The sequence below is a fragment of the Staurois parvus genome, unplaced genomic scaffold, assembly GCF_062004578.1.
Source record: "Staurois parvus isolate SC_StPar_1 unplaced genomic scaffold, SC_StPar_1.0 ptg000813l, whole genome shotgun sequence".
In the NCBI taxonomy this organism is placed as follows: Eukaryota; Metazoa; Chordata; class Amphibia; order Anura; family Ranidae; genus Staurois; species Staurois parvus.
In genome coordinates, this window is record NW_028318609.1 from 3,399,315 (window position 1) to 3,426,708 (window position 27,394).

General features: G+C 41.7%; 1 protein-coding gene across 1 annotated transcript; it reads left to right on the plus strand.

Annotated features, from left to right (window-relative positions):
• The first annotated feature begins 4,022 nt into the window (after positions 1-4,022).
• LOC149444145 (E3 ubiquitin/ISG15 ligase TRIM25-like) lies at positions 4,023-25,809 on the plus strand. The gene is made up of 5 exons (XM_089654905.1): positions 4,023-4,513; positions 13,438-13,644; positions 23,382-23,499; positions 24,795-24,893; positions 24,989-25,809. The coding sequence occupies exons 1-5, from the start codon at positions 4,097-4,099 to the stop codon at positions 25,573-25,575; spliced, it is 1,428 nt and encodes a 475-aa protein (XP_089511031.1). The 5' UTR covers positions 4,023-4,096; the 3' UTR covers positions 25,576-25,809.
• Positions 25,810-27,394: the final 1,585 nt, after the last annotated feature.

Consider the following 27,394-nt stretch of genomic DNA (forward strand, 5'->3'; position numbering starts at 1 on the left):
AAAATTTAATAATAGAAACAAAGAAAAACTTTTTTTATTTGCTCTTTTTTTTGTTTATAGCTCAAAAAATAAAACACCCAGTGGCGATTAAGTACCACCAAAAGAAAACTCTGTGTGAAAAAAATGAAATTTCATGTAGGTACAATTGCCATGGCTGCGCAGTTGTCATTCAGAGTGCAACAGCGCTGAAAGCTGAAAATTGGCCTGGGCAGGAGGGGGGTTTAAGTGCCCAGTAGGCAAGTGGTTAAACTTGTTGCCCATGGGAATATACACTGCTCAAAAAAATTGCCAGAGCCATACAAAATTACCTCCAGCAGGCCGCTTGTGTAAATGTCTCCAACCAATCAATCAGAAACAGACTTCATGAGGGTGGCCTGAGGGCCCGATGTCCTCTAGTGGGCTCTGTGCTCACTGCTCGGCACCATAGATCTCACTTGGCATTTGCCATTGAACACCACAATTGACAGGTCTGCCACTGGTGCCCTGTACTTTTCACAGATGAGAGCAGGTTCACCCTGAGCACATGTGACAGACATGAAAGGGTCTGGAGAAGCCGTGGACAACATTATGCTGCCTGTAACATCATTCAGCACGACCGTTTTGGTGGTGGGTCAGTGATGGTCTGGGGAGGCATATCCATGGAGGGACACACAGACCTCTAAATGCTGGACAATGCCACCATGACTGCCATTAGGTATTGGGATAAAATCCTTAGACCCATTGTCAGACCCTACACTGGTGCAGTGGGTCCAGAGTTCCATGACAATGCCTGGCCTCATGTGGCGTGAGTATGCAGGCAGTTCCTGGAGGATGAAGGAATTGATACCATTGAATGGCCCACCCACTCGCCTGACCTAAATCCAATAGAACACCTCTGGGATGTCATGTTTTGGGCCATCCGAAGCCACCAGGTTGCACCTCAGACTGTCCAAGAGCTCAGTGATGCCCTGGTCCAGATCTGGGAGGAAATACCCCAGGACACCATCCGTCGTCTCATTAGGAGCATGCCCCGTCGTTGTCAGGCATGCATACAAGCACGTGGGGGGTCATACAAACTACTGAGTACCATTTTGAGTTACTGCAATGAAATTTCAGCAAAATGGACTAGCCTTCTGCATCATTTTTTCACTTTGATTTTTCAGGGTGTCTTTGAATTCAGTCATCTGTAGGTTGATAATTTTCATTCCCATCAAACGATGGGGCATACTTATGTTCCTAACACATTACCCAATCCATATCAGCATGATATTTTTCCCCATTGAGATCTGATGTGTTTTCAAAGTATTTTTTTGAGCAGTGTATTTTGCAGTGTGTTCACATACAGTCTTTTTGAAGAACTACAGTTTCTATGTTTTGTTCATTGATGCCAATATGCCCTCCCAGTCTAAGTCGTAGAGAGCTTCTCTCAGCCTTGGAAAATTAGTTCTCTTAAAGTTGAGTGTTTTTTTTTTATTTTTCCCGTATATGCTTGTTTACAGTTAACAATAAATGAAAGCATGTTATGGTCACTGCTACCCAGATGTTCTTTTATATGGACATTAGTAATAAGCTTTGCATGGTTTGAGATTGCCAGCAGAGCATCATTCCCAGTTGGGGCCTCTATGAACTGAACCATAAAAATGTCCTGTAGTAGGTTTATAAATGTTTGCCCTTTAACTGTTCCTGCAGTGCCATTACTCCAGTCAATTTCCGGGTAGTTAAAATCCCCCATTATTATCACTGTCCCAGCCTTTTTGGCTCTCCAAACTTTACACTTGGCACAATGCAGTCAGGCAAGTACCATTCTCCTGGCAACCGCCAAACCCAGACACGTCCATTGGATTGCCAGAGAAGTGTGATTCGTCACTCCAGAGAACATGTCTCCACTGCTCTAGAGTCCAGTGGTGGTGTGCTTTACACTTGGTGATGTAAGGCTTGGATGCAGCTGCTCGGCCATGAAAACCCATTCCATGAAGCTCTTTATGCACTGTTGTGCTAATCTGGAGGTCTTTAGCTATTGACTCTGTAGGCAATTGGCAACTTCAGCATGCTCTAACCCCACTCTGTCATTTTACGTGGCGAGTTGCTGTTGTTCCCAGTTGCTTCCACTTTGTTCTAATACCACTAACAGTTGACCGTAGATTATTTAGTAGCAAGGAAATTTCATGGAAGGACTTATTGCACAGGTAGCAACCTATCACGGTACCACACATGAATTCACTGAGCTCCTGAAAGCGACCCATTCATTCACAAATGTTTGTAGAAGCAGTCTGCATGCCTAGGTGCTTGATTTTATACACCTTTGGCCATGGAGGTGATTGACCTAAATCCAATGATTTTGAGGGGTGTCCCAGTACTTTTGGCAATATAGTGTATCAGTGCATTGCTGGTCCTTGTTGGGCATATATATATATAACAGCAGAGAACATGGGTATATGATGAATAGAGTCTGTGGACCAATATGACCACAATTCATTCTTTTTTGTAATGCACATGTTGAGAGTTAGGCTTAAAAAAGTTTTAAATTCAGAAACAGCAATAGGTTTCCATGTTAGTTGTCTGGCAAGAGATGAATTTGGGCAGGTGGTGATGTATTATTGTGGGTATAAATTGCTTTGGTCCAAAATCAATTGATACAAAATCTTCCCTTCAGCGAATGGGGCTGATCACTGCCTTTTTGGGGACACTGTACTAAGGAGGAACTAGTGTGGTTCTGTTCGTGATCAATATATTGATCCAAAGAAACACTATACTAGTAATGGGGGTGATCAGCGACCTATAGCTTTGGTGCAATAGTGTGCAGGCAATCTAACGCTAGCTGACCCTGGCTGGGAGGGAATGCTATCTGATGTCACTAGTGGCAGTAATACAGTGATCAGTGAAAAATTCTATATACTGACACTGTACTAATGGCACTGGCTGGGTCTAACGTGTATATGTAAAATGTACAGTGTGGTGTTCCCTCTTCTATCCCTGGACCAACGGATGGCATGCACGCTCACACTCGAAAATAGAAAGCGACATACGGGTACGTCGCTTTGCCCGTACGGGTACGTCGCATTGCGGGCAGGCAGTTGACAAGTAGTAAAAAAACAAAACCTTATAAAAATTTAAAAGACAAAATTTTTCTCAATATTTTATTAAATTATTTATTTATTTTTAACAATGATTAAAAAAAAAAATACTTTCATCAGAGTAGTTCATATTAACATTGTACTACTCTGGGGGGGGGGGGGGGGGATCAGGGATTTTTTTTTTAAAGATATATAAAGATTATATAATCAAGGCTCACTAGGAAGGGAAGCAAAGCTGTTAGTACAGCCAGAGCGACATACTGGTACGACGCTCTGCCTGTATTGCCGCCCGTCCGCAGTACATTGCAAGTGGGTGGAAAGTGTTAATAAGCCCACAACAGTAAAATCAGTCTGTATATGCAATAAAAAATGCTTGTTATACTCACTGTGGAACTTAAGGGGTTAATCCTCTACATTGTGTTAAAAGCCTGTCTTCTCTCATCCTCCCCTTCTTTTGCTGTCCCCAATCCATCTGCCATAGTTAGAGCAGCAGTAGCAAGTCTGCACATGCTCAGTTTGGTGTGTATTGCTAGGGAGTTTTATTTTTGTTTGGGTGGGTGCATTTGATCAGCACATGGCCAATAAGTGCTGTCCAGACAGAGGGTCGAGGGCTATGCAGCCTCATAGGACAGTCAGAGGAGAATAAAGTCCTCCTAAAAAATTAACCTGTGCTTGGCTGAACACTGATAAAATTTACAAGGCTATATACTGCTGATGAGAAAAGGTATTTAACAGTTTATATTAACTAAAGTAATTGCATTTCCATGTTCTGTGTACTGTGGAAGACCAGATATAGTGAACGCAGAGTTATAGGTTTTTTCTTGGAAGTGGGCATAATGGTAAGCAGTACTGTTTTTCATGGCCGGAGTTCAGCTTAATTTTATACCTTGGGAAAAATGTTGTGCATCACAAGGTTAGGTTCCTGACTATCTCTCCACAGATGCTAGCTGTCTTAGGAGGGAGATGTACAGAAAAGGACATATCCTGCTATTGTTTTACATCTTCCTGGTTGACTCAGTGCTTGTATACCCCAGGATCAAGAGATGGCGAACGTTCCGTTCCTCTGCTCTGAATATTTGTATTGCCCGGTTTGCTTGGATCTTTTCCGAGAGCCTGTAACAATTCCTTGTGGGCACACTTTCTGCTTGACATGTATTACCCAGTGCTGGTCTCTGCAGGGAATGCCAGCCTCTTGCCCTCAGTGTCGTTCCTGCTTTCAACAAGAATCCTCACCAAGACTCTGCAAAAACAGTATACTTTCGCAGATGGTCGATGATTTCTCCAAACTCCAAGGTGCCACTGAGAGGACGGCAGTTGGGAATATTCCAGCCAGGAGTGTGGGGATACCATTGAAAACTCATTTCCACCAAGATGAGTCCGAAGAAAATATTGGAAGCGAGGCAAGCTTTGGTTTTGCTATACCCAGTAGCAGTGAAGCCCAGGAAAGCAGCAATACCCAGGTAAGAACGTATTGTATGACTGGTCAGGAAAACGTGCTCCAGATGACACTTTCTACATTTTTTTTTTTAACAAGTATACCTTTTTAGATTTTAATTAGGTATTTGCATCTACAAATGCCACCACTTCACACTTATTTACAAAGACTATAAAACGATCGGTGTAGATTTTCTTATAATATATTAGGCTATCTTACATGGTTATTAAGTTACAAATTCCTAAAAAAAAAAGATATTCTCACACTTTATTTTATTTTGTTAACCTCTTGAAAATGCTACTTTCCAGGCTTTCTCTGGCTTCAGTATTTTATATTTATTGACTCAGGACAAGCAAGCAGCACATGCATACTTTTTCCAGGTTAGAGTCTTAGAAAATACAAGTAGCATGTGAATACTCATTTCCAGTTAGAGATTCAGAAAATACAATCTGTGCATGAATACTTGTTTCAGGTTAGAAACTCTGCAAATACAATGCACATGCATCACATGAATACTCATTCCAGGTTAGAGGCTCAGAAAATACAAGCAGCACATGAATATATTTTTCAGGTTAATGGCTTACATACTAAGGCCAGAGGTTCAGCATGAGAGCCAGGCAACAAGCAAAAGAGGAATGGTAGCCCAATATTGATCCCTGCACATTTTTTATTTTAATAAGGTTTAACAGACAGACTACATCATTCCATGGATGGCTGCACTGGATGCAAATGCTCGAATGTACAGGAAGATGAGAATAGTCACTCCTGTCATTGACATTTACCAGGCTGATGGCAATGGCTGCACTGAATATCTAACAGATTTTGAAACAAATTGTAGTGAGCGCTCTTAGATAAATGCAGCAGCTTGCACTCAAGGTAACCACAATACCTTTAAAATATGTATATATAAATGTAAATAATAACAGTGCAGCGCTCAAAATGAATTTAAAGGTAATATAAAGTCAATGCGATATCCGCGGTGCTGTCTGGATTTGATGAAAACTTCCAGAATTTTACTGCTTCAAATAATAGCAATGCGCACTCACCAGAAACGCATGGATTATGTGCATGTAGGAATAATCATTCAAGATGTCAGATCCATCGAAGACCAGGTGGACAAGTGTCAAATCTAAAAAGTTAATCTCTAAACAACTGTATGTGTATGAGAGATTAATGTTGAGACTATTATTGTTGAGTGATGTAAAAAAGTTTAAAAGAAACTCCTCCTCCCCACTCCATAAAAGCAAGATATCATCTATATACCTTTTGTAAAACATCAATTCAGGCCAATCTCTTGCAAAGATAAGATCCTCCTCCCAGCGGGTCATGAACAAGTTTGCCAGGCTGGGGGCAAACTTAGCCCCCATCGCTACGCCTTTGGTTTGCAAGTAATATTCCTTGTTAAACCAGAAATAATTTCTGTGCATAGCAAATTCAAGTAGCTCTAAAATAAAGTCTTTCTGGGTTGTAGGTAAAGTGCTATAGTGTTTCAGATAGAAGTAAGCCGCTTCCATACCGTCAATATGACTAATATTAGTATATAGGGAGGAGACATCTGCCGTCACCAAAAATGTATCGGGAGATGTGATTATGGTGCTGACTTCATTCAGAACCTGCTTAGTGTCTTTTAGATAGGCTGGAGTTTGTGAAACCAGTGGTTGGAGAAAACAATCCACATACTCTCCAATCCTGGAGCTACACTATCCCTGGCACCTGTTTTCTGGGGCTCCTATGTGGAGCTATTACCCCCACAGAAAAGGTGCCTATACCATCCAGAGGAGGGATCATTACCATCAGTGTGGATTACCTGACTGACCTTAAGGGGGACCTCTGGACCTGATTTGGAGCCCTTGATGACACACCGTGAGAGGGATGCCCACCACCTGGTCTTCGATGGATCTGACATCTGGAATGATTATTCCTACATGCGCATAATCCATGCGTTTCTGGTGAGTGCGCATTGCTATTATTTGAAGCAGTAAAATTCTGGAAGTTTTCATCGAATCCAGACAGCACCGCGGATATCGCATTGACTTTATATTACCTTTAAATTCATTTTGAGCACTGCACTGTTATTATTTACATTTATATATGCACTGAATATCTGTTACTCCTGGGCAAATAAACACATGCTGTACAAGTATCTGTGACCATTTGATCCTAAGGGCTGCTAGATATTAAAGACCACTATTTTACCCAGTTCTTTTTGCTCCAGTTTTGGTACATTCCTCCCAACTGTGTTTTTTTTTTTTTTAGCATGCAGACCTGCACCTGTTTTTGTTCTTGTTTGGGAGGGCTTTAACCTGAAAACCTGAATCAGGGCAGAATCAGACTCAGACAAACATTTCCAGTGCCGTTAGGGGATGCTAGTCTTTGTTAAGGCTTAACACAGGTCCCGTAGTACATTCCGTTGTGATTTTATTATCATTGACTGTTTTAGCCCTGAAGAAGGAGAAAGTTTTCTTTTCCCCAAAAGGCATTGGCTGTACAGTTATGCTCAAAAATTGTGAAATTTTGGCAATGATATTGAACATATGTCTTTTATTTAATGCCACAAAAAAGCCCGGTTACAATATGCCTGAAAATTCCTTGAACATGCCTAAACGGCTTTTTTGTAGCATTGGTGCATTAAAGGCTTCTTTCTGGCAACTCAACTATGCAGCTCATTTTTCAAGTGTTGTCGTAATGTGCTCCTTGAAACAACCATACCATCTTTTCCAGAGCAGCCTGTATTTTTCTTGAGGTTACCTGTGCATTTTTCTTTGTATCAAGAACAATTCCTCCGGCAGTTGTGTCTGCAATCTTTCTTGGTCTAGCTGACCTTGGCTTGGTAAGATACCTGAATTTTCCACTTAGTGATTGAACAGTACTGACTGGCATATTCATGGCTCTGGATATCTTTTTATATCCTTTTTAATTTTTATATAGTTCCATTACCTTATCTTATGCAGCTCTTTTGACAGTTATTTTCTGCTCCTCATAGCTCACTATCTAGCCTGCACAGTGCATCCATGTAAGAGCTAACAAACTCATTTATACACCGGCATTAATTGTAATTTAAAAAGCCACAGATGTGGGAAGTTAACCTTTAATTGCCATTTTATCCTGTGTGTGTCACCTTTCTGTTATCATTACGATTTAAAAAAGGGGCCAAACAACTGTGTGATAATAAATGGCTTCATATGATCAATATCCTTCCAAAAAAAAAAAAGACAGTTTATTGGCATGATCAGTTATATTTTCAATATTCAAGCCAAATTTTCACCATTTTTTGCCACGGTATGCAAACTTTTAAGCACAACTATATTTGAAGCTCTTAATAATTACACGTTTCAAAAAAAAAAATGAATTTATTTATCAAGTGCTACTCAGCACACAGCCAAGAATTTTGTGACCAGAGGTCACTAACCGCTTCCTGAGCGCCCTATAGCAGAAGTAATGCCAAAGGGCTGCGCAAAATCACATTTCAGGGTAGGGGGCTTACGCCACTCTACACGCACTGCCATTGATGGCTACAGATGTCGATCACCGGGTCCGGAGATTCCCTGCCGACACCCGGCGATAGCCGAATATCACAGACAGAGGAGAGACCTGTGTGTAAACGTCACAATTCTTTCTGCTGCCAGCAGTAACACGCTGCTGTGTATTTCTCTGCACAGCAGAGAAATACACAACAACATGTTTCCCTAGTAAAACACACACAACACACTGTTAACCCTTTGACTGCCCCAGATGTTAACCCCTTCCAGCCCAGTGTCATTAGTACAGTGTCAGTGCTTTTGATTAGCACTTTTCACTGTAGTAGTGTCATTGAGATGTCAGTGGCAGATAGCCAGTTCCCCCCAGTGTCAGAATGCCCACCACAGTCCCGCTATAAGTTGCTGATCGCCACCATTACTAGTATAAAAAAGAATCCCAGTATATATACCGCCATTTGTAGATGTTATAACTTTCATGTAAACCAAATAATTTACATGTATTGGGATGTTTTTTAGCAAAGACATGTAGCAAAATACATTTTGGCCTAAATTTATAAAGAAATGTGATTTTTTAAAAAGTTTTTACTTGATATGTTTTATAACAAAAAGTCAAAAATATTTGTTTTTTTGTTTATAGCACAAAAAATAAAAAATGCACAGGTGATCAAATACCACCGAAAGAAAGCTCTACTTGAGTGAAAAAGGGACATAAATGTAATTTATGTACAGCGTTGCATTACCATACAATTGTCAATTAAAGTAATGCAGCTCCGTATCGCAAAAAATGGCCTGATCAGGAAGGGGGGTAAATACTCTGGAGGGCAAGTGGTTAATAACTAAATGTCCTGACCAAGTTGAGCAGTGTCAGTATGTGTTGCAAATATGTTTTCATATATTAAAAAAAAATTTAAACTGGCAGCCTTAAGCAGTCCACGGAAGAAATTATTTCCTTTTCAATCTATCAATCCCTCAGTCGCACTTGTAGGAATGTACATGCCAAAGGCAGTTTTTTATGCACCATGCTGAAAGCATATGAGTGACTCCCCAACATGACTTCAGCTCATGGACACTGTCAACCAGTTCTTGATTCAGCAGTGCTTGAAGGTGTAAACAGTAGTAGTTATATGCAGGCTAAGACTGCAGTAGAGATGTTGCTGGGATTAAATATTACATGCTGTTGTTTGTGTGGAAGTCCATGGTCTAACAAAGTGGCCAGCTGAGTTGTAATTTGCTTTTTCAGTCTGATCAGGTTATCCCTAACTCTGATGGCTGATTGCTTCTGCCTGCCTCTGGAAGGATGTTCAAGAAATAGAGTGGGAGGATCAATCCCTGGGTTATGAATAGTTATCTGACCTTAGCCAATCCCTGGGAGGCTGAAGCAGAAGGTGTGGCTGGGGATAAGATAAATGTTTGGGAAGATCTGATCAGAGCTCTCTTCCCTTGGGGCTTTCCCCCTGGGAGGGGGTATGCGTGTACCAGGAATTTTACTGCTACTAGGCGTAAGTAGGTGTTATGGCTGATGGCTTGAAGGAAGCTAGACTTAACAAGATTTCATGGCGAAAACCTGTCTGTGGGAGCTATCTTATTCTTAAAGTTATCTTGTCTCCTCCTCCCCACCCCAGATGTACTGTATACTTACCTGAATTGGAAGCCCAGATGTATCTTCAGCATCTGACCACAAATTTCTTTCACCTGTGTCACTGCTAGTAGCCCTGTTACAAATAGGTCATGGTCTATGCTGACTGTTGCCCTGCTGATTTGAATGGATTTTAATGTATTTGCAGTTAAAACACAACAAATGCGGGGAGTCACATTTTGGTGTGAATAATTCCTAAACACTGGGATTGTATCATGGGCAATGCCTCTGGTAATGATCCACTGTAACAAAGAGCAAATGCAACATGATCTAGAGATTACAACAAAAGTGTCCATTCTGGGTTGCGTCCCATTTAGAATGCTTTAGCCCAGTGGTCTCCAAACTACGGACCGGGGGCCGGATGCGGCCCATTGCTTGCCCTTATCTGGCCACTATTCCTCCCACTGACACCAACAACGGGGCATAATTCCTGCTACTGACATCAACAACAGTCTCTATTCCTCTCACTGAAACAAACCATGGGACCTTATTCCTCCCACTGACACCAACAATGGGGCACTATTTCGCCAACTTACATCAAGAATAGGGTGCTATTTCTCTCCTAATGCCAAAGATAAATTGTCTAGTCCCAATGACGCAAGACAATTTCTACTCCCAATGGCCATAGTCTGGCTCCGCTAAAGTATGAAAGCCAGCAAACTGGCCCTTTGTTTAGAAAGTTTGGAGACCCCTGCTTTAGCCAAAAGCATATACTATTGTGTAGCATAGATTTTCCTGTTATATATATTTACTTTTTACACATGGCATTACACTAATGCTCTTTGTCCAAACTCCAGACCCCCCCCCCCCCAAAAAAAAATTAACCCTTCCAGATTTTCAATCCTTTATTTTACACTATATTTAGTATAACATAGGAAGCCTGTGTTCTCATTCAACCATTCTTTCTCTTTTCCTTGTTTATTTTATTTTAAATGTAGCACTTTAAAAATAGCTATAGAAAAAATATGCTGTTAGGAAGTATTGCTACAAAACAGCATGTGTTTGCAAAGCAGTAAATAATGAATGCATGCCAATATAAACAGCAGTAGGACCCGGGGGATTATGGCATATCAGTGTTGCTGTATGGAGGCCTCAGAATCTACAGGATATTTTTGTAAATCCAGTAAGATTGAGTCATCTCTGAGCTAGCACCTCAGTCCACATAACACTTAACGTGCATGCAGTTAAAGTAATGTTCAACTTTTTTTTTTAAATCGTAAAATACAAACCTAATCTTTTTTTTAAATCTCCTTTTACAAAGCTTACATGGTTGTGGATGTCTCCTTTAGCTGACTGGGTGCTAGGGAGACACCTATTGGTTAGCTAAGCCCCTGCTCCCTCCTCCCATCAGCTTCATCAGCCTGTCACACCCCCTACTCTCTGCAACCCAGAAGTTCAGGGAAGCAGTACAGTGGGGCTTAAAGGCCATGAAAATAGAAAAAAAAAGGAAGTGTTGGGGACAGGGGGCTTATAAATATAGTTGTGCTCAAAAGCTCAAAAAACACGAGTGAGCAGTCAAAACACATTTCTTTTATTTCTTATGGGATTAATTTTCAAATGCAGGCCATAACAGAATGGCACAATCATAAAACAAAACATGACAACAAGTAAACAAATAAAATTATCCCTGTTCAAAAGTCTGCATACCCTTAGTTCTTAATACTGTTTATTGTCCCCTTTAGCATCAATGACAGTGTGCAGTTTTTGTAATAGTTGTCTATGAAGCCCTGAATTCTTGTAGGTGGTTGAGTAGCCCATTCATCTAGGCAATAATCCTCCAGGTCATGCAAGTCTTTAGTCGTCTTGCATGAACCGCACATTTGAGATCTCCTCAGAGTCGCTCAAAGATATTAAGGTCAGGAGACTGTAATGGCCATTCCAGAACCTTCACCTTTTTCTGTTGTAACCACTGGAGGGTCAACTTGGCCTTGTGGTTAAGGTCATTGTCGTGCTGGAAAACCCAAGAGCTTCCCATGTGCAGCTTTTGTGCAGAAGAATGCACATTATCTGCCAGTATTTCCTGATAACATGCTGCATTCATCTTGCCTAAATTTTTCACATGATTCCCCATGCCTTTAAAGCTAACACATATCCCCAAAACATCAGTGAGCCACCACCACGCTTCACAGTGGGGATGGTATTCTTGTCGCTACATGCCTTGTTGACCCCTTTCTAAATATAGCGCTTATGGTTGTGACTATAAAGCTCTATTTTGGTCTTGTAACTCCAGATTAGTTTGCCAGAGGCTGTGAGGTGTGTCAAGGTGTTGTAACCCGGATTTTTTGTGGCATTGGCGCAGTAAAGTAAGGCTTCTCTCATGCAACTTGACCATGCAGATCATTTTTGTTTAAGCATCGTCATATTGTGCTCCTTCAAAACAACCACACCGTCCTTTTCCAGAGCAGCCTGTATTTCTCCTGAGGTTACCTGTGGATTTTTCTTTGTATCCTGTACAATCCCGGCAGTAGTGGCTGCAGTCTTTCTTGGTCTATTTGACCTTGGGTTGGTGTCAGGAGATCCCCGAACTTTCCCCTTCTTAATAAGTGATTGAACCGTACTGATTGGCATATTCAAGGCTTTATCTTTTTAAATCCTTTATATTCATCGTGATAAAAGGTTCATTACCTTGTTACACAGCTCTTTTGACAGTTTTTTTCTGCTCCTCATGGCTCAGTATCTAGCCTGCTCAATGCATCCACGTGAGAGCTAAAAAAAAACTAATTGACTATTTATACACAGAATACTAATTGCAATTTAAAAAGCCACAGGTGTGGGATATTAACCTTTAATTGCCATTTTAACCTGTGTGCGTCTCTACCAATGCCAAACATTCCAGGGTATGTACACTTTTGATCATGGCCATTTGGGGGATTTTTGTTATTATGATTAAAAAAAGGAGCCAAACAACTATGTGATAATAAATGACTTCATATGATCAATATCCGTAAATAAAAGTCCATTTTTTGGCAGGATTAGTCATATTTTCTACTTTGAATAGATTGTTATTGAAGTTTTGACAGAACAAAACAAATAACTATCATTAGTATCAAAATAGACTAGCACAAGAGATAAGAGGAGAATGAACACTAATAATAATTAATACAGGGGACCACAGAATCCGATAGATTCCAGCAATAGCAGATACGTACAAGAAAATCCTAGGAAGGACAATATACATTATCCCCTAGGTATCGAACGTTTATTTCCCAGAGAAAGAGCACCCAGTAACAGATACCTCAGGCATATGCCTTAAATATACACTGAACTTTAGAAAGTGGTAATAGACTACCAAAAAGGAAAAGAAAGATAAGCATTATTTTCAATATCAGTGCCAAAATGCAACCATTTCTGCCAGGGTAATCAAACTTTTGAGCACAACTGTATAGTTTAATAAAGTAACAGATAGCTGTGAACTTCATTTGGAGGATAGAGTCACAATGGTCATGTAGGCTGGATAAACAGGAGAGAAAATAGGAAGTGCTCCACTTCCCATCAGAGGGTGTGGTTTTGGGGTAGGGAGAGGTGCAGCTGGCACCGTGTTACATGTTACACCCTATAAATGTTTGGATCAACTACAATCCACAGCTCTGGACTAAAGTAGGGTGCCAACTATGCTGACAGCTCTCCTGATACCTGCCCTTGATTTAAACATACTTTATATTAAGATTGATCACAGTAGGATGGTTGCCGGGGAATCCCATCAAAATGTTGCTATCGGGCTCTATAATCTGTAGTTATTCCCCCAGCCATATACTGTAGGTTTGTTACTTATACATGTATTTTCTGTGCATGCTTATAATTGGCCAAATACTCATAGCTGGCATTTTCTTCCAGATTTCAGGTGCTAGGAAAATAGTGAGTCAAGGACTGGCTGACATAGTAAGAATCCTACAGGCTTCAGGCCTGCGGCTGCTGAAGATGGTGGATCAGGCCGAGTGCCAAATACTGAAGCATGCTGAAAGCCATGAACTAGAAGGACTCTACATATCGGTGCCACAACCTGCCCAAGTTGTTCCAGATCAGCTGCAGGATCAACTACAGGTGATCACTCTACATGATCTAGAAAGTGTAATTTTCAGTTAACTTCCCTTCGCTACTCAACATGTACCTTTCAGATGTCACTGACTATGCTGTATGTACCTTAGTGCATGTTCATCTTAATGCTTATGTGCTCATTGCTTGCATCTGAGTTTCATATATGATGGCCATTTATAGCCTATGTAATCAGGACATAGGTCATTGTTTGCATCTGAGTTTCATATATGATGGCCATTTATAGCCTATGTAGTCAGGACAGGTCATTTGTTTACCCAGATATTATCACGTCACCCCTGCTTAAAGGACTATTATTATGATTGAATCCACGGCAAGCCTGTCACTATCTAGCCACCTTGCTATTATCAACATGTTTTGTAACAGTGCACTATATACACCACTTCAATATTACATTATAGGAGTATTCTGCTGGCATTATTATATATAGTATTCCTTTTACTTCATGGCTACTACAAAAAATAATTTTGACATCTAGAAGGGGAGTAAAAAATAATTTGTTCCAGGTATCAAATGCCATTTATGTTATGCGCATGTAAAAACATGGTCCTGCACAGCCAGTCAGTTAGCATTTTTCTCACATCTTTCACCCACAGATAGAAATCAGGCCTTGAAAATTGGTTTTGTTATTTTATTGAGGGGATTAAACTTGGATGGGGTATAGGGATGTATTGGATGCCCAAGGGAACAAAAATCTGAGGACAACTTTCTAAACTATTCACAGCTTCTTTTCTGTGGCACAGTCTCTGGTGGAGTGCTAGCCAGCAGCTCCAGTTGTACCACCCCAGACTCTAGATGAACTCCTCTTCACCCAGCAACCTGGAGGCTTTCTTCCTGAGCAGGGGACCTGGCTCCTGTTCCCCTAAATAAGGTGCACAGTTACTAGCAGAGGACTAATCTAGCTTCCCACCAGAGTGCTCCTTTCCTTATCCACCCAGGTGGTGCAGGAGTACTCAGTCAGATCCTCTCCTGTACAGCTTGTGAAATGGCTGCTGCTACCAGGCCTGTCATCTGGGCTGCTCCTTCCTTGCCACACAGGGGGGTCCTCTCTTGGGACCAGTGAGTCCTGAGGTTTCCTCCTTTCCAGCTTCAGGCTTGCAGGCAGGGCCCATCCCAGCAGGCCTCCTGGCAGCCTTCTTCCTCCTGCCTCACATCTCCCTGACTCACGCTCCTCTCCCGCCACCACAATCCAACTCCTGCTACTGAGCAGACTCTAACACCTTTTTTTAAAGGGAGTCCAGTGCCTTGCCAAGCCTCCTGTTGGGGATTGGCTGAGATCCCTCAAAGCCAACCACTCTTCAGATCCACCCACTGCCTCCAAATCCCTCCTCCAAAAGCCTCAGAGCAGGGGGGAATTCCAGAGGGACTGGCCTGTAGAGTCTATCAGCCCTGACCCGAATGTGACCCCTCTGGCTATTGCACCTGAGCTGCTATTCAGCTCCTGTCTAACCATTAGGGATCTAGATCCACCTAGAGTAACTAGGAGAGTGCTACATAGAGATTTTCTGATTGTACACTAAGCCATGCCTGAGCAGCTCAGTGTACAGTCTTAGCACAATTCTGTGGACAAGTAATTTCTGTGCACATGCATGGCATTTACATGATTCATCAATTCATTACATACATCATGTTACATCATTCTGGCCCAGCCAGACGCCAAACCTGGAAGAAGACCAGGTGAAGATGTAAGCCACGGTGATGGAGAGGAGCCATAATGTGCAAATATATTGTGCATGCTTGCGTATTCTGTCAAGGATCTCCTGGGGTCCTCATTTTGTTTTCTGGCAGTTTACTTCTGCTTTAAAGTAAAAACATTTACTATACGGACTAGTTATGTATTTACACAAATGATCATATTCCCCTTTAATCTCCCCATTTTACTAGAGAACAAATTCAATTTAAGTTTTTTTAATTTATTCCTTATATTTGAGATCCTTCATGCATCTTAGTTTAGTTGCCCTTCTCTGCACTCTTAATTTCCAGCATACGTTTTTGGGAACAGGTGCCAAAAACAACTGCATATTCAATATGATGCGTACTTTATCTCTTTCGCTGCCAGAGCCGTTTTGCATTTTTTTTCCACCCATGTTTAAAAAATAATTTTAGGCCTGAAGATTACACAAAACCCCCAAAACATTATACATTTTCTGAAAGCAGACACTGTAGAGCAGGAGTCTCCAAACTTTCTAAGTAAAGGGCCAGTTTACTGTCCTTCTGACTTCCTAAAGATGGCCAGACCATGGCCATCAGGAGTAGAAAAGGTCCCGGCATCAGTGAGAGTAAACCTTTGGTGTCAGTGTCAGTGACACCAATCTTGGTGTCATTGGGAGGAACTGTGCCCCATCGTTCGTGTCATTGGATGGAATTGTGTCCCATTGTTTGTGTCAGTGGGGGGAATTGTGTCCCTTCTTTGGTGTCAGTGGATGAAATAGTGTCCCAAGGGCAGGTTAAAAGCAAACAAAGGACCGCATCCAGCCCTAAGGCCGCAGTTTGGAGACCCCTGCTCTAGAGCAGTGGTGAGGAATGAGGACCACTTAAGTGATTTAGTAAACAGTAGCGGGCCACAATGAAATGAAAGTTCAAAATTTCCAATAGCATAATGAACATTTTCCTCCTACAGCTGCTGAATGCTGGCAGGAGAGAAGGAGAAGCCAGATTTCAGTGGTTGAAGGAGGAAAATGGAGAGGATTGGTTCCTGTATAAGCTGCCAACATTGCCCCTCCTGTCCGAATGTAAAACAGAATGTGACAGGGAGGCTGCAGTGCACTTCCCTGGTTTGAGGTCAAGAGCCACATCAGAGGGCTCTGAGGGCTACAGATTGAGGTCCACTCCTCTTCTAAGCAAAGAGCCAGTTTACTGTCCTTTAGGCTTCAAGGGGGCGTTTGCCAGTGGTAATAGAAAATGCCCCAGCATCAACGCCCCATCATTGGTTTTAATGGGAGGAATAGTGTCCCATTGTTGGTGTTTATGGGAAGAATAGTGCCCCATATTGTTGGTATGAATGGGAGGAATAGTGCCCCATTGATGGTGTCAGTAGGGGGAATGGTGTCTCATCATTTGGTGAAATAGTGCCTCAACAGCCAAATTAAGGCAGGCAAAGGTTCACATCTGGCCCCTGGGCCGCAGTTTGGAGACCATTTAGTGATAGTTATAAATTTTCTATGTCACACGCAAAGGTCTACGAAATGCAAAATTTCAGTAAAAAACACACTAAAGTGAATTTTAGACCGCATTGCAATACATTGCTTCTCGGCTGTTCTAGCTGAGGAAGTGACAGCGCTGACTCAGAAGTGATGTCACACCTGTCACCTTCTGAGTCACAGAAAAAGGGGAGGAGAGCGCAGATGGGAAAGCAAGGCCCAGACACATGGCAGGAGCACACGGGGGGAAGGCGGTACCGGGGCTGTGGAAGCGATTGGACGGCTGCGTATCTGCCCGAATGCTTCCACCTGACAGGCAGTGAAGGAGTTAAATTTTATGTCTTTATTCAAATAAAGAGGACAATGTTTAAAACACCTGTTAGGTTTTTACGGCTATCCAGGGTTCCATTACAGAGATTCTCCCTTACTTCATGCTGTTTCCATTCTTATACCAGTGGTGAACTCCCCAACAGCAACAAAGAGAGAAATAAATGTTTTTGTTAGGTAGAGTAGGGAGAAATATAACCTTTATCAGATTTTTATTTCTGTTTGCTTCTATTTTGCAGATTTTCATTCACTTCCTGTCATTTCCTTGACTTCCTGTCTGACAAAATTGATATCAGCAGCACAGGAAGTAAAATTTCCATAGCTACCAGTAAAAGCTCAGCAGTTCTAACCCTTCCCCTCATTCAACCCAAGCAGTTTCGGCCTGACAAACACCTGCTTGCTTCATGTTTCTTTGTGAAATGTTCATTAGTAATAGCAAATATTTTTCCTATGTTTGTGCCCACATTTAAAAGTAAATGTGTATTGCAAAAACACAGATGCTGCTATTGCTGACCTCATTTGACTTGTTGGCTGATCCAATGGCTTCCATACTAACCCAGAAGAAATGTATACATCAGGAATTCTCAGGTCACTTGTGCGATGCTTGTTCTGGATCAGTGACTCAGAAGCTGTTAGACAACTAGCGTGTGTGCAGGGTACAGCATGGTGTACTGGTGGGGAGAAATCACAAACTAACATCAAGTTCCAGCAAACGGTAACAGGACATATTAGGCACACACACAACTGTTCGGCTCCACTTACAGAGAACTGCTGAAAAGGTCCTTGACAATTTTGGATGATGCCAACAACGTCTGCAGAGAGGAACGAGAATGAGGCCAGACCAGTCCACACCCAAGAGGGAAACTTCTGCTAGCAGCGAGTAGGAACAGTCCCTGCACTGACCCTACTCCTCCGGAACCTTTCCCTAGTTCTAAGCACTCTACCTGACACACAGAGAACCTGTCCTTACACTAGCCACTTTGCAAAATGTGTGCCAACCCAGGGAGTCAGTGCCTTAAATGAGTATTGCCCTCACTAAAGATGGCCATGAAGGTCAGCCAGGTCAGCAGTGTCCAATCAGACAACTGCTTCCCCGATGACAGCATCAAAGTGCTACTAAACCCAGGACCCCGCATCCACTATATCTGATCTCCCACAGTACACAGAACATGGAAGTGCAATTATTTTAGTAAATACAAATTGCTAAATACCTTTTCTCATCAGCAGTTAGAGCAGTCTTGTGACTTCTATCAGCTCTCAGCAGAGCAGGTTACATCTTGTAGGAGGAGTTTTCTTTCTGCTCTAGGGGGATGGAAATCCCCTGACCTCGGTCTGGTGGACAGTGCTGATTGGCCCTGTGCTAATCACATGCACTCTGCCACGAAACAAAAACTTCTCTAGCAATACACACCAAACTGAGCATGTGCAGAGTGACTCCACACAATATGTCTTCTCAGGAGATAAGAGGGGGACACTTGAAAAAGGGGAGGAACAGAGAAGAGAGGATCAAAAAGCCTTTTTACACAAAGCAGGGGATTAACCCCTTAGGTTCCACAGTGAGTATTACAAGCATGCTTTACTGCATATATAGACTGATTTTACTGTTGTGGGTTTAGTAACACTAAGTTGAAGAGGAACTAAGTTCCTCACACCTTCCTGCCCTTTCTGTATTGCCGTGGTGATCCAGTTCCACCTATATATGGGAAGCTGGTCTGCACCTGCCTAAAAGCATTCTCAGAAGAATAGGTCCACAATGGAACAGGCTACCTTTAGGCTCGAATCACATGTATACATCTGCATTTTCCTGTGTGTTTATATTGCTTTGGGCAGGTGAATTAACGTGCCTTCCATTCCCAGAAAAAGCCCGAATAGCACACAACAACAGATCAAATAATGGATATGGACATGAACATTTTGGCCAGCACACAACTAAGCATCACACAGATATGAACTAGCACCATTAAAATCAACAGCTAACCTCTGCACATGTTAACATGCATTAAAGCCCATCTCTAGGCACAAGAAAAAATGACCCCCCCCCCCCCCACACACACACTGCAAAGGGTAAGTACAAGTTAACTCCATGAGTTATAATACAGGTGAAACTGGAAAAATTAGAATATCGTGCAAAAGTTCATTTATTTCAGTAATGCAACTTAAAAGGTGAAACTAATATATGAGATAGACTCATTACATGCAAAGCAAGATAGTTCAAGCCGTGATTTGTCATAATTGTGATGATTATGTTTTACAGCTCATGAAAACCCCAAATCCACAATCTCAGAAAATTAGAATATTACATGCAATCAATAAAACAAGGATTGTACATAGAACAATATAGGACCTCTGAAAAGTATAAGCATGCATATGTACTCAGTACTTGGTTTGGGCCCCTTTTTCAGCAATTACTGCCTCAATGCGGCGTGGCATGGAAGCTATCAGCCTGTGGCACTGCTGAGGTGTTACAGAAGACCAGGATGCTTCAATAGCGGCCTTCAGCTCTTCTGCATTGTTCGGTTTCATGTCTCTCATCTTTCTCTTGGCAATGCCCCATAGATTCTCTATGGGGTTCAGGTCAGGCGAGTTTGCTGGCCAATCAAGTGCAGTAATCCTACGGTCATTGAGCCAGGTTTTGGTGCTTTTGGCAGTGTGGGCAGGTGCCAAGTCCTGCTGGAAAATTAAGTCAGCATCCCCATAAAGCTCGTCTGCGGAAAGAAGCATGAAGTGCTCCAAAATCTCCTGGTAGGCGGCTGCGTTGACCCTGGACTTAATGAAGCACAGAGGACCAACACCAGCAGATGACATGGCTCCCCAAATCAACACAGACTGTGGAAACTTCACACTGGACTTCAAGCATCTTGCAGTGTGTGCCTCTCCATTCTTCCTCCATACTCTGGATCCTTAGTTTCCAAATGAGATGCAAATGTTGCTCTCATCAGAAAAGAGGACTTTGGACCACTGAGCAACAGACCAGGTCTGTTTTTCTTTAGCCCAGGTAAGGCGTTTCTGATGTTTTTTGTTGTTCAGGAGCAGCTTGACAAGAGGAATACGACATTTGAAGCCCATGTCCAGGATCCATCTGTGTGTGGTGGCTCTTGATGCACTGACTCCAGCCTCAGTCCACTCCTTGTGAAGGTCCCCAACACTTTTGAATGGCCTTTTCCTGACAATCCTCTCCAGGCTGCGGTCATCCCTGCTGCTTGTGCACCTTTTTCTGCCACACTTTTCCCTTCCACATAACTTTCTATTAATGTGTTTTGATATAGCACTTTGGGAACATCCAACTTCTTTTGCAATTACCTTTTGAGGCTTTCCCTCCTTATGGAGTGTGTCAATGATGGTTTTCTGCACAACTGTCAGGTCAGCAGTCTTTCCCATGATTGTGATTCCTACTGAACCAGACTGAGAGACCATTTAAAGGCTCAGGGACTCTTTGCAGGTGTTATGGCTTAATTAGTTGATTAGAGTGGGACACTTTGAGCCTAGAATATTGCACCTTTTCACAATATTCTAATTTTCTGAGATTGTGGATTTGGGGTTTTCATGCGCTGTAAGCCATAATCATCACAATTATGACAAATCATGGCTTGAACTATCTTGCTTTGCATGTAATGAGTCTATCTCATATATTAGTTTCACCTTTTAAGTTGCATTACTGAAATAAATTAACTTTTGCACAATATTCTAATTTTTCGAGTTTCACCTGTACTTAACTTTTCCCACACTCTGACAGGCTCCTACCATGTGTGACTGGTCCCCCACAGTCTCCTCTCTAGGGTGTTCTGGCCAGCGGTTGCATACTTACCTTCTCATACAATGTAGGTCTAAAAGTCCTGCATAGAACATGATGATGCCGAGGGCCACCAACAGCCCAGAACATCAGGAGAGCTTCCATTCTTCCCAAATGAGTAATATGGTAAATAGCACAACCTCTTCCTCTTCCCCGTAGAATGACTAAGCATTTAGCCCTTGCAGTGAAATAAGCGCTACTGTAAAGGAATTTTTCATCCTGGAACTGGGCTTTTAAAATGGGTGTGAATGGGTTCCTAAAATATGCTAGTTACACACAGCTTCAATTTTCTGTTTAATTGGCCGCAATTGGAGCTGTGGGTGGCTCTGCCGACACTGCCCAGTTCAACAATCTTGATTACAAAATTGAAGAAGGTGCGTGGAAAATTGTGGGCCAAACAGTGACCGTATGCAATCAGATGCTGTTATTCAAGGATCAAAATAGGTAGAAAAGATAACAGAGCGAGCGCTAAATGCAGTATATGATATTAAAAAAATATATATTCAAATGAAATAAAAGCAGCTAGCACTCAGGGTATAGGTAACAGTCCCAGAATCACAATTTCTAAAATATTAGTGCAGCGCTAAAAAATGCATGTCATAAATTCCAAAAACACATGTGACGTAAACGCATATGTGAGTAAAGTGCTAAAAGTGCAATATTAATATAACTAGTTCAAGATGACATAAAATGCAAAAAAAATAAGTTCATCAGAGCATTCGTGAATTTAAAACTTCTCTTGTGCAAAGATATCAGCTGAAGAAATGCCTATGATTCGCACGTGAAATTATCCGTGAAGAGTAACAGTGCGAAAGCTTATAAAAGGAAATCAACCCTTGGTACGGATGTACACTCACCAGACCATAAATTATAATGTGCATTGATTATACTACATCGCACATCTGGGGGTGCAGCGGTATGCTGACAGCTACGGGGTCATCAGTCAGGGTGGGTGCCTGGTGGTCCTGGGGTACACCCATGGGTGTACCGCTGAGGAAGTGTTATTACACGAAACGCGTTGGGTGGAGCCCTATTGCTTACATCTAGCCACCACTACTGATGAGCGGTGGCCATTTTGGTACTTTATTCATTTATTTATTTATTGTATTACTCCACGTGGATACGTTTTTATGTTACTTGCTATTATTACCTTAAATAAAATACTACACTATAAGCTGGCTCCTGTGGCTGAGCTAATTCCCCCCAGGACCACCAGGCCCCCACCCTGACGGATGGACAGATGACCCCGTAGCTGTCAGCATACCGCTGCACTCCCAGATGTGCGATGTATTATAATCAATGTATGGTCTGGTGAGTGTACATCCGTACCAAGGGTGGACTTCCTTTTACAAGCTTTTGCACAGTTACTCTTCACGGATAACTTCACGTGCCAATCATAGGCATTTCTTCAGCTGATATCTTTGCACAAGAGACATTTTAAATTCAGGAACGCTCTGATGAACTTATTTTATTGCATTTTATGTCATCTTGAACTAGTTATATTAATATTGCACTTTTAGCTCTTTACTCACATATGCGTTTACGTCATATGCGTTTTTGGAATTTATGACATGCATTTTTTAGCGCTGCACTAATATTTTAGAAATTGTGATTCTGGGACTGTTACCTATACCCTGAGTGCTAGCTGCTTTTAATTCATTTGAATATATATATTTTTAATATCATATACTGCATTTAGCGCTTGCTCTGTTATCTTTTCTACCTACTTTGATCCTTGAATAACAGCATCTGATTGGATACAGTCACTGTTTGGCCCACAATTTTCCACGCACCTTCTTCAATTTTGTAATCAAGATTGTTGAACTGGGCAGTGTCGGCAGGGCCACCCACAGCTCCAATTGCGGCCAATTAAACTCACATATGAGTTTAAGTCACATGCGTTTATGGAATTTATGACATGCATTTTTTAGTGCTGCACTAATATTTTAGAAATTCAGATGCTGTTATAGTTCTGGCATTCAGAACACCAGCTGTCTGAATACACTGTTACATAGTTAATCTGGTTGTAAGAAGACACAAGTTCATCCAGTTCAAATACAATAATGAGATTCCATGCTGTTCAGCCTAGATGGGGGAATCAAGTGACTTCTCTTTTTAGCCCGTGGGGCAAAACAAGAGAAGTCTAGTGGGGTATGGCTAGTTTTAGATGAGGATAGGTTTCAATTCCTTGCAGGTACTGCTGTATACATCATTACATTATGGGCTCATGATTTGCTGTAGCATCCGCACAAACGTTGCAAATAATGTACATACAATATGTTTTCAAATTGTTTTGATTATCTGAGACCTTTTGTTCAAGGATGTCCTGTTTGAGTGACACATGTGACTAAGGAAGTAGGGTGGGATGTGTCTAGTGATTGACGTAGCATAATGCTTGTTCCAGTAAAAGGTAATGAGGAGTTACCCTAGTATCTGACACATTTTAAGTCTCTGATTTTGCATTTTAGGAAGAGCCGCTTGGAGAACAGGATACACAGTGGAATGGAATTTATGCAGCTGTTACTAATTTTAAAGAGTGTTTACAGGAGGTGTGTGCAGACCACATGGGGAGGCTGGTACAACAAGGTAAGTCATGGAGCTGCACACAGTTTTGTGACTATAGACCAGAGGTAGGCAGTACAAACATACAGAATCATGAAAGGCAGTATTCTCCTCTGATATCAACAAGGCATTTTGCCCACACAACTGCAGCTCTCTGGATTTTTTCTTTTTTCAGACCATTCTCTGTAAACCTTAGAGATGGTTGTGAGTGAAAATCCCAGTAGATCAGCGGTTTTTGAAATACTCAGACCAGCCCGTCTGACACCAACAAACATGCTACGTTCAAAGTCACTTAAATCCCCTTTCTTCCCAATTCTGATGCTCGGTTTGAATTTCAGCAAGTCGTCACCACATTTGGATGCCTAAATGCATTGTTTCTGCCATGTGATTGACTGATTAGCAATTTGTGTTACCATGCAATTGAACAGGTGTACCTAATAAAGTGGGCGGTGACTGTATATCATAAAATGGAATTTTTGTTTGCAATGCATTTATCAAAATAAACACAACACTCTATGTCAAAACACATTTCAGAAATAACTGGACTAAAACGTAAACATTTATAGCTTCCCTTTAACTAAAATAATAATACAGAAGATAATGGAAAGGTATTTTTATTTACTTAAATTGATAGAGGGGTGCAAGCATCAACGTTGGGCAGATATAAAAGATACAAGTTAATTTCGCTCTGTAATCATGAAAAACTCAGTAAATGAATTTTTATGTAAGCAGTGCAGATACTTGAATTTGACCTGGTAACAGCCTCTTGCAGTCTCTGTACAGTAGGGCTGGAGTGTGAAGTGGGAAAGCTGTGCAAGGAGCCAATCAGCTCAAGTGAAAGCATGCTAATAGGAAGGGAAAGCAGATTGACATCATGGTGCTGCTTCTCCTTTCACTGTCCAATCACAGGCTGGGGAGAGTCAATGATGCTCTGGGCTCAGAGGAAGTGTTACATAGTTAGTCTGGCTGAAAAAAGACAACAGTCCATCCAGTTCAACCATAAAAAAAAAAGTTATAATCCTACACTCACAGTTGATCAAGAAGAAGGCAAAAAACCCAGCAAAGCATGATCCAATTCGCCCCTGCAGGGGTTAAATGATGCTGGCCATCTTGCTGAGAACATTTAGTGGCATAAAAAGTATTTCAGGGATCTTCTTTGGTTTGGGAGATGAATGTTGCAAAATAAGTTGGTTTTGTTGTTTAAACCTTTAATAGGCTGTTGATTTTTATCTTATTTTTGGCTGCATTTCTGCTTTAAATATTTATTTAGTTAGCGCTACTTTCCTTGCTTCAGTAAAACTCTTTATTTTGTGTTACAGTGTGGTCTACACAGACCAGCTACCCCATATCGCCACCTAAACTGTGGGGAAGTTCATTGCAGCCTCTGATTCCACGGATACGAGCCGAGTTCCTTCAGTGTAAGACATTTAATCATAATATCGAAGGTGTACAATTTACCCTTGCTTTCCCTTCTTTGTCAATTAAACTAACAATTATCCTTTGTCACACTTAGATCTCCGAGAAGTCACCTTAGACTCCGAAACTGCCCACCACAACTTATGTCTTACGCAAGGAAACCGCAGAGTTCTGTGCAAGCTGCAGCCTCAGGCTTACTCAGACCATCCTGGACGCTTTGACCATTATACCCAAGTACTTGGCAGGGAGCCAATGAGTCATGGAAAACATTATTGGGAGGTCCACCTGTCTGGAAATCGAGTAAGCTTAGGTGTCACCTATCATAACATCTCTCGAAAAGGTCACCAGAGCTACTGCTTGGCTGGTAGAAATTCAAAGTCTTGGTGCCTGGAATGGAGCAGCAGTCGCTGTTATGCATGGCATGATGGTCAGAGAATCTTAGTAGCCACAGGACTACAGGAGAAACTTGGCATATTTTTGGACTGGGATGAGGGTAGTCTGTCCTTCCATGAGGTATCAGATGATATGCCACTTCTTCACCAGTTCAATGCTTCCTTCATGCAACCATTATATCCCATATTTTATGTCAGCTGGAATTCTATTATGTCCATTGGTGAAGCAATGCCAACTCACCACAGTAACCAAAACAAACGTTTCCATAGGCAGATGTCTGCAGAATTCTGACTTGTCTTCAGCACTTATGGATTACTGTACTCCAAAGTACTGTACATATTAATTTGTAACATTTAACTTTTTCATGCAAATATGATGTTGTAAGGCAGAACAGCAAAATAATATACTGTAATTATTATTTATAACCTATCTTGTCTTTGTGAATGCTGTTAAAAGTGAATCTCTCCTTTGCCCATGCAGAGCAAAATAAAAGGGTCACTTAATTCCCCCCTCCCCAAAAGCAAATACTCACCTGTTCTTGTTCTCTATTAGATATGGAAAAGTAGGATATGTTTAGAATTCATCCACGTAGTTCTAGGATTATGGACAAATGTATTGTCAGATTTGCATGAGAGCAACAGGAAACCCCCTCGTCCTCCCTGACAAGATCCTGATTATGAATATGGGTGGAGACACTCTGCACATGCTCAGTTTTGTGTGTATTGCTAGAGAGGTTTATTTTTTTCTCTTGGGAGAGTGCATGAGATCAGCACAGGCCCAATCATCATTGTCTAGACCAGGGGTGGCCAACTGTGGCCTTCCAGCTGTTAGTGAACTACAAGTCCCATCATGCCTTGGCTTTTGGGAGTCATGCTTGTAACTGTCAATTTTGCAATGCCTCATGGGACTTGTAGTTCTACAACAGTTGGAGGGCCACAGTTGCCCACCCCTGGTCTAGACAGAGGTCAGGAGTTCTGCATTTTCCTATAGCAAAATGAAAACTCCTTCTACAAGCTTTAACCAGTGCTCTGCTGGAAACTGATAGAAGTCACAAGACTGCTGAAGAGAAAAAGGTATTTAGCAGTTTATATTTACTAAAAGAATAGCATTTGCATTATAAAAATGGTAATCGAGCGCTGGGAAAAATAATATATAAGCTGCTAGCATAAAAGGCAACCTCAAAAACCCAATAAAAGAAACATAAATATATAAATATGCAGCGCTAATAAATAAAATAATAAAAATTGCACTATATCATATTAAAACAACTGAGTCCATTATTAGTGGTACAATGAAGTGTTGTGTGCAAGCATTAATAAATCCGTAATAAAGGAAATCTGTGACTCTTGTGCTCGTGAAGATGGACAAATATTGCACTAACCAGATAGCGCAATTAATGCGCGTGGAGCAAATAAGACCTGCTCCTGGTACTCTGGACGTGTAATACCATGGGGATAGGTGTCATCAGTGTGTAGGCCACTAGATGTCATCCATCTAGGTATACCCTCTAGTCTCCAAATATGCCAGTCACAGCCACCAGGAGGAGGATCACACACCAATCCAGGCCACAGAAAACCTTCAAAAACAGGCTCTCAAGGGAATGATGAGCCCAGAGAAAGCCTCCAATAGTGCAGCAGGTCTTTATTTCACAAAAATTCCAGCATTAAAAGAACAAACTTACATCCGAATCCAATATCCAATATGGCCACCGGCTGGAAGTGTAAGGACACAAAACGCGTTAGGGAGGTGCCCCTGACTACTGTGCATACACCGCAAGGCCATCCTGAATGACAGCCGGCGGCCATATTGGATGCGGATGTAAGTTCGTTCTTTTAATCTGTTTATGCTGGAATTTTTGTGAAATAAAGACCTACTGCACTATTGGAGGCTTTCTCTGGGCTCATCATTCCCTTGGGAGCCCGTTTTTGAAGGTTTTCTGTGGCCTGGATTGGTGTGTGATCCTCCTCCTGGTGGCTGTGACTGGCATATTTGGAGACTAGAAGGTATACCTAGATGGATGACACCTAGTGGCCTACACGCTAATGACACCTATCCCCATGGTATTACACGTCCAGAGTACCAGGAGCAGGTCTTATTTGCTCCACGCGCA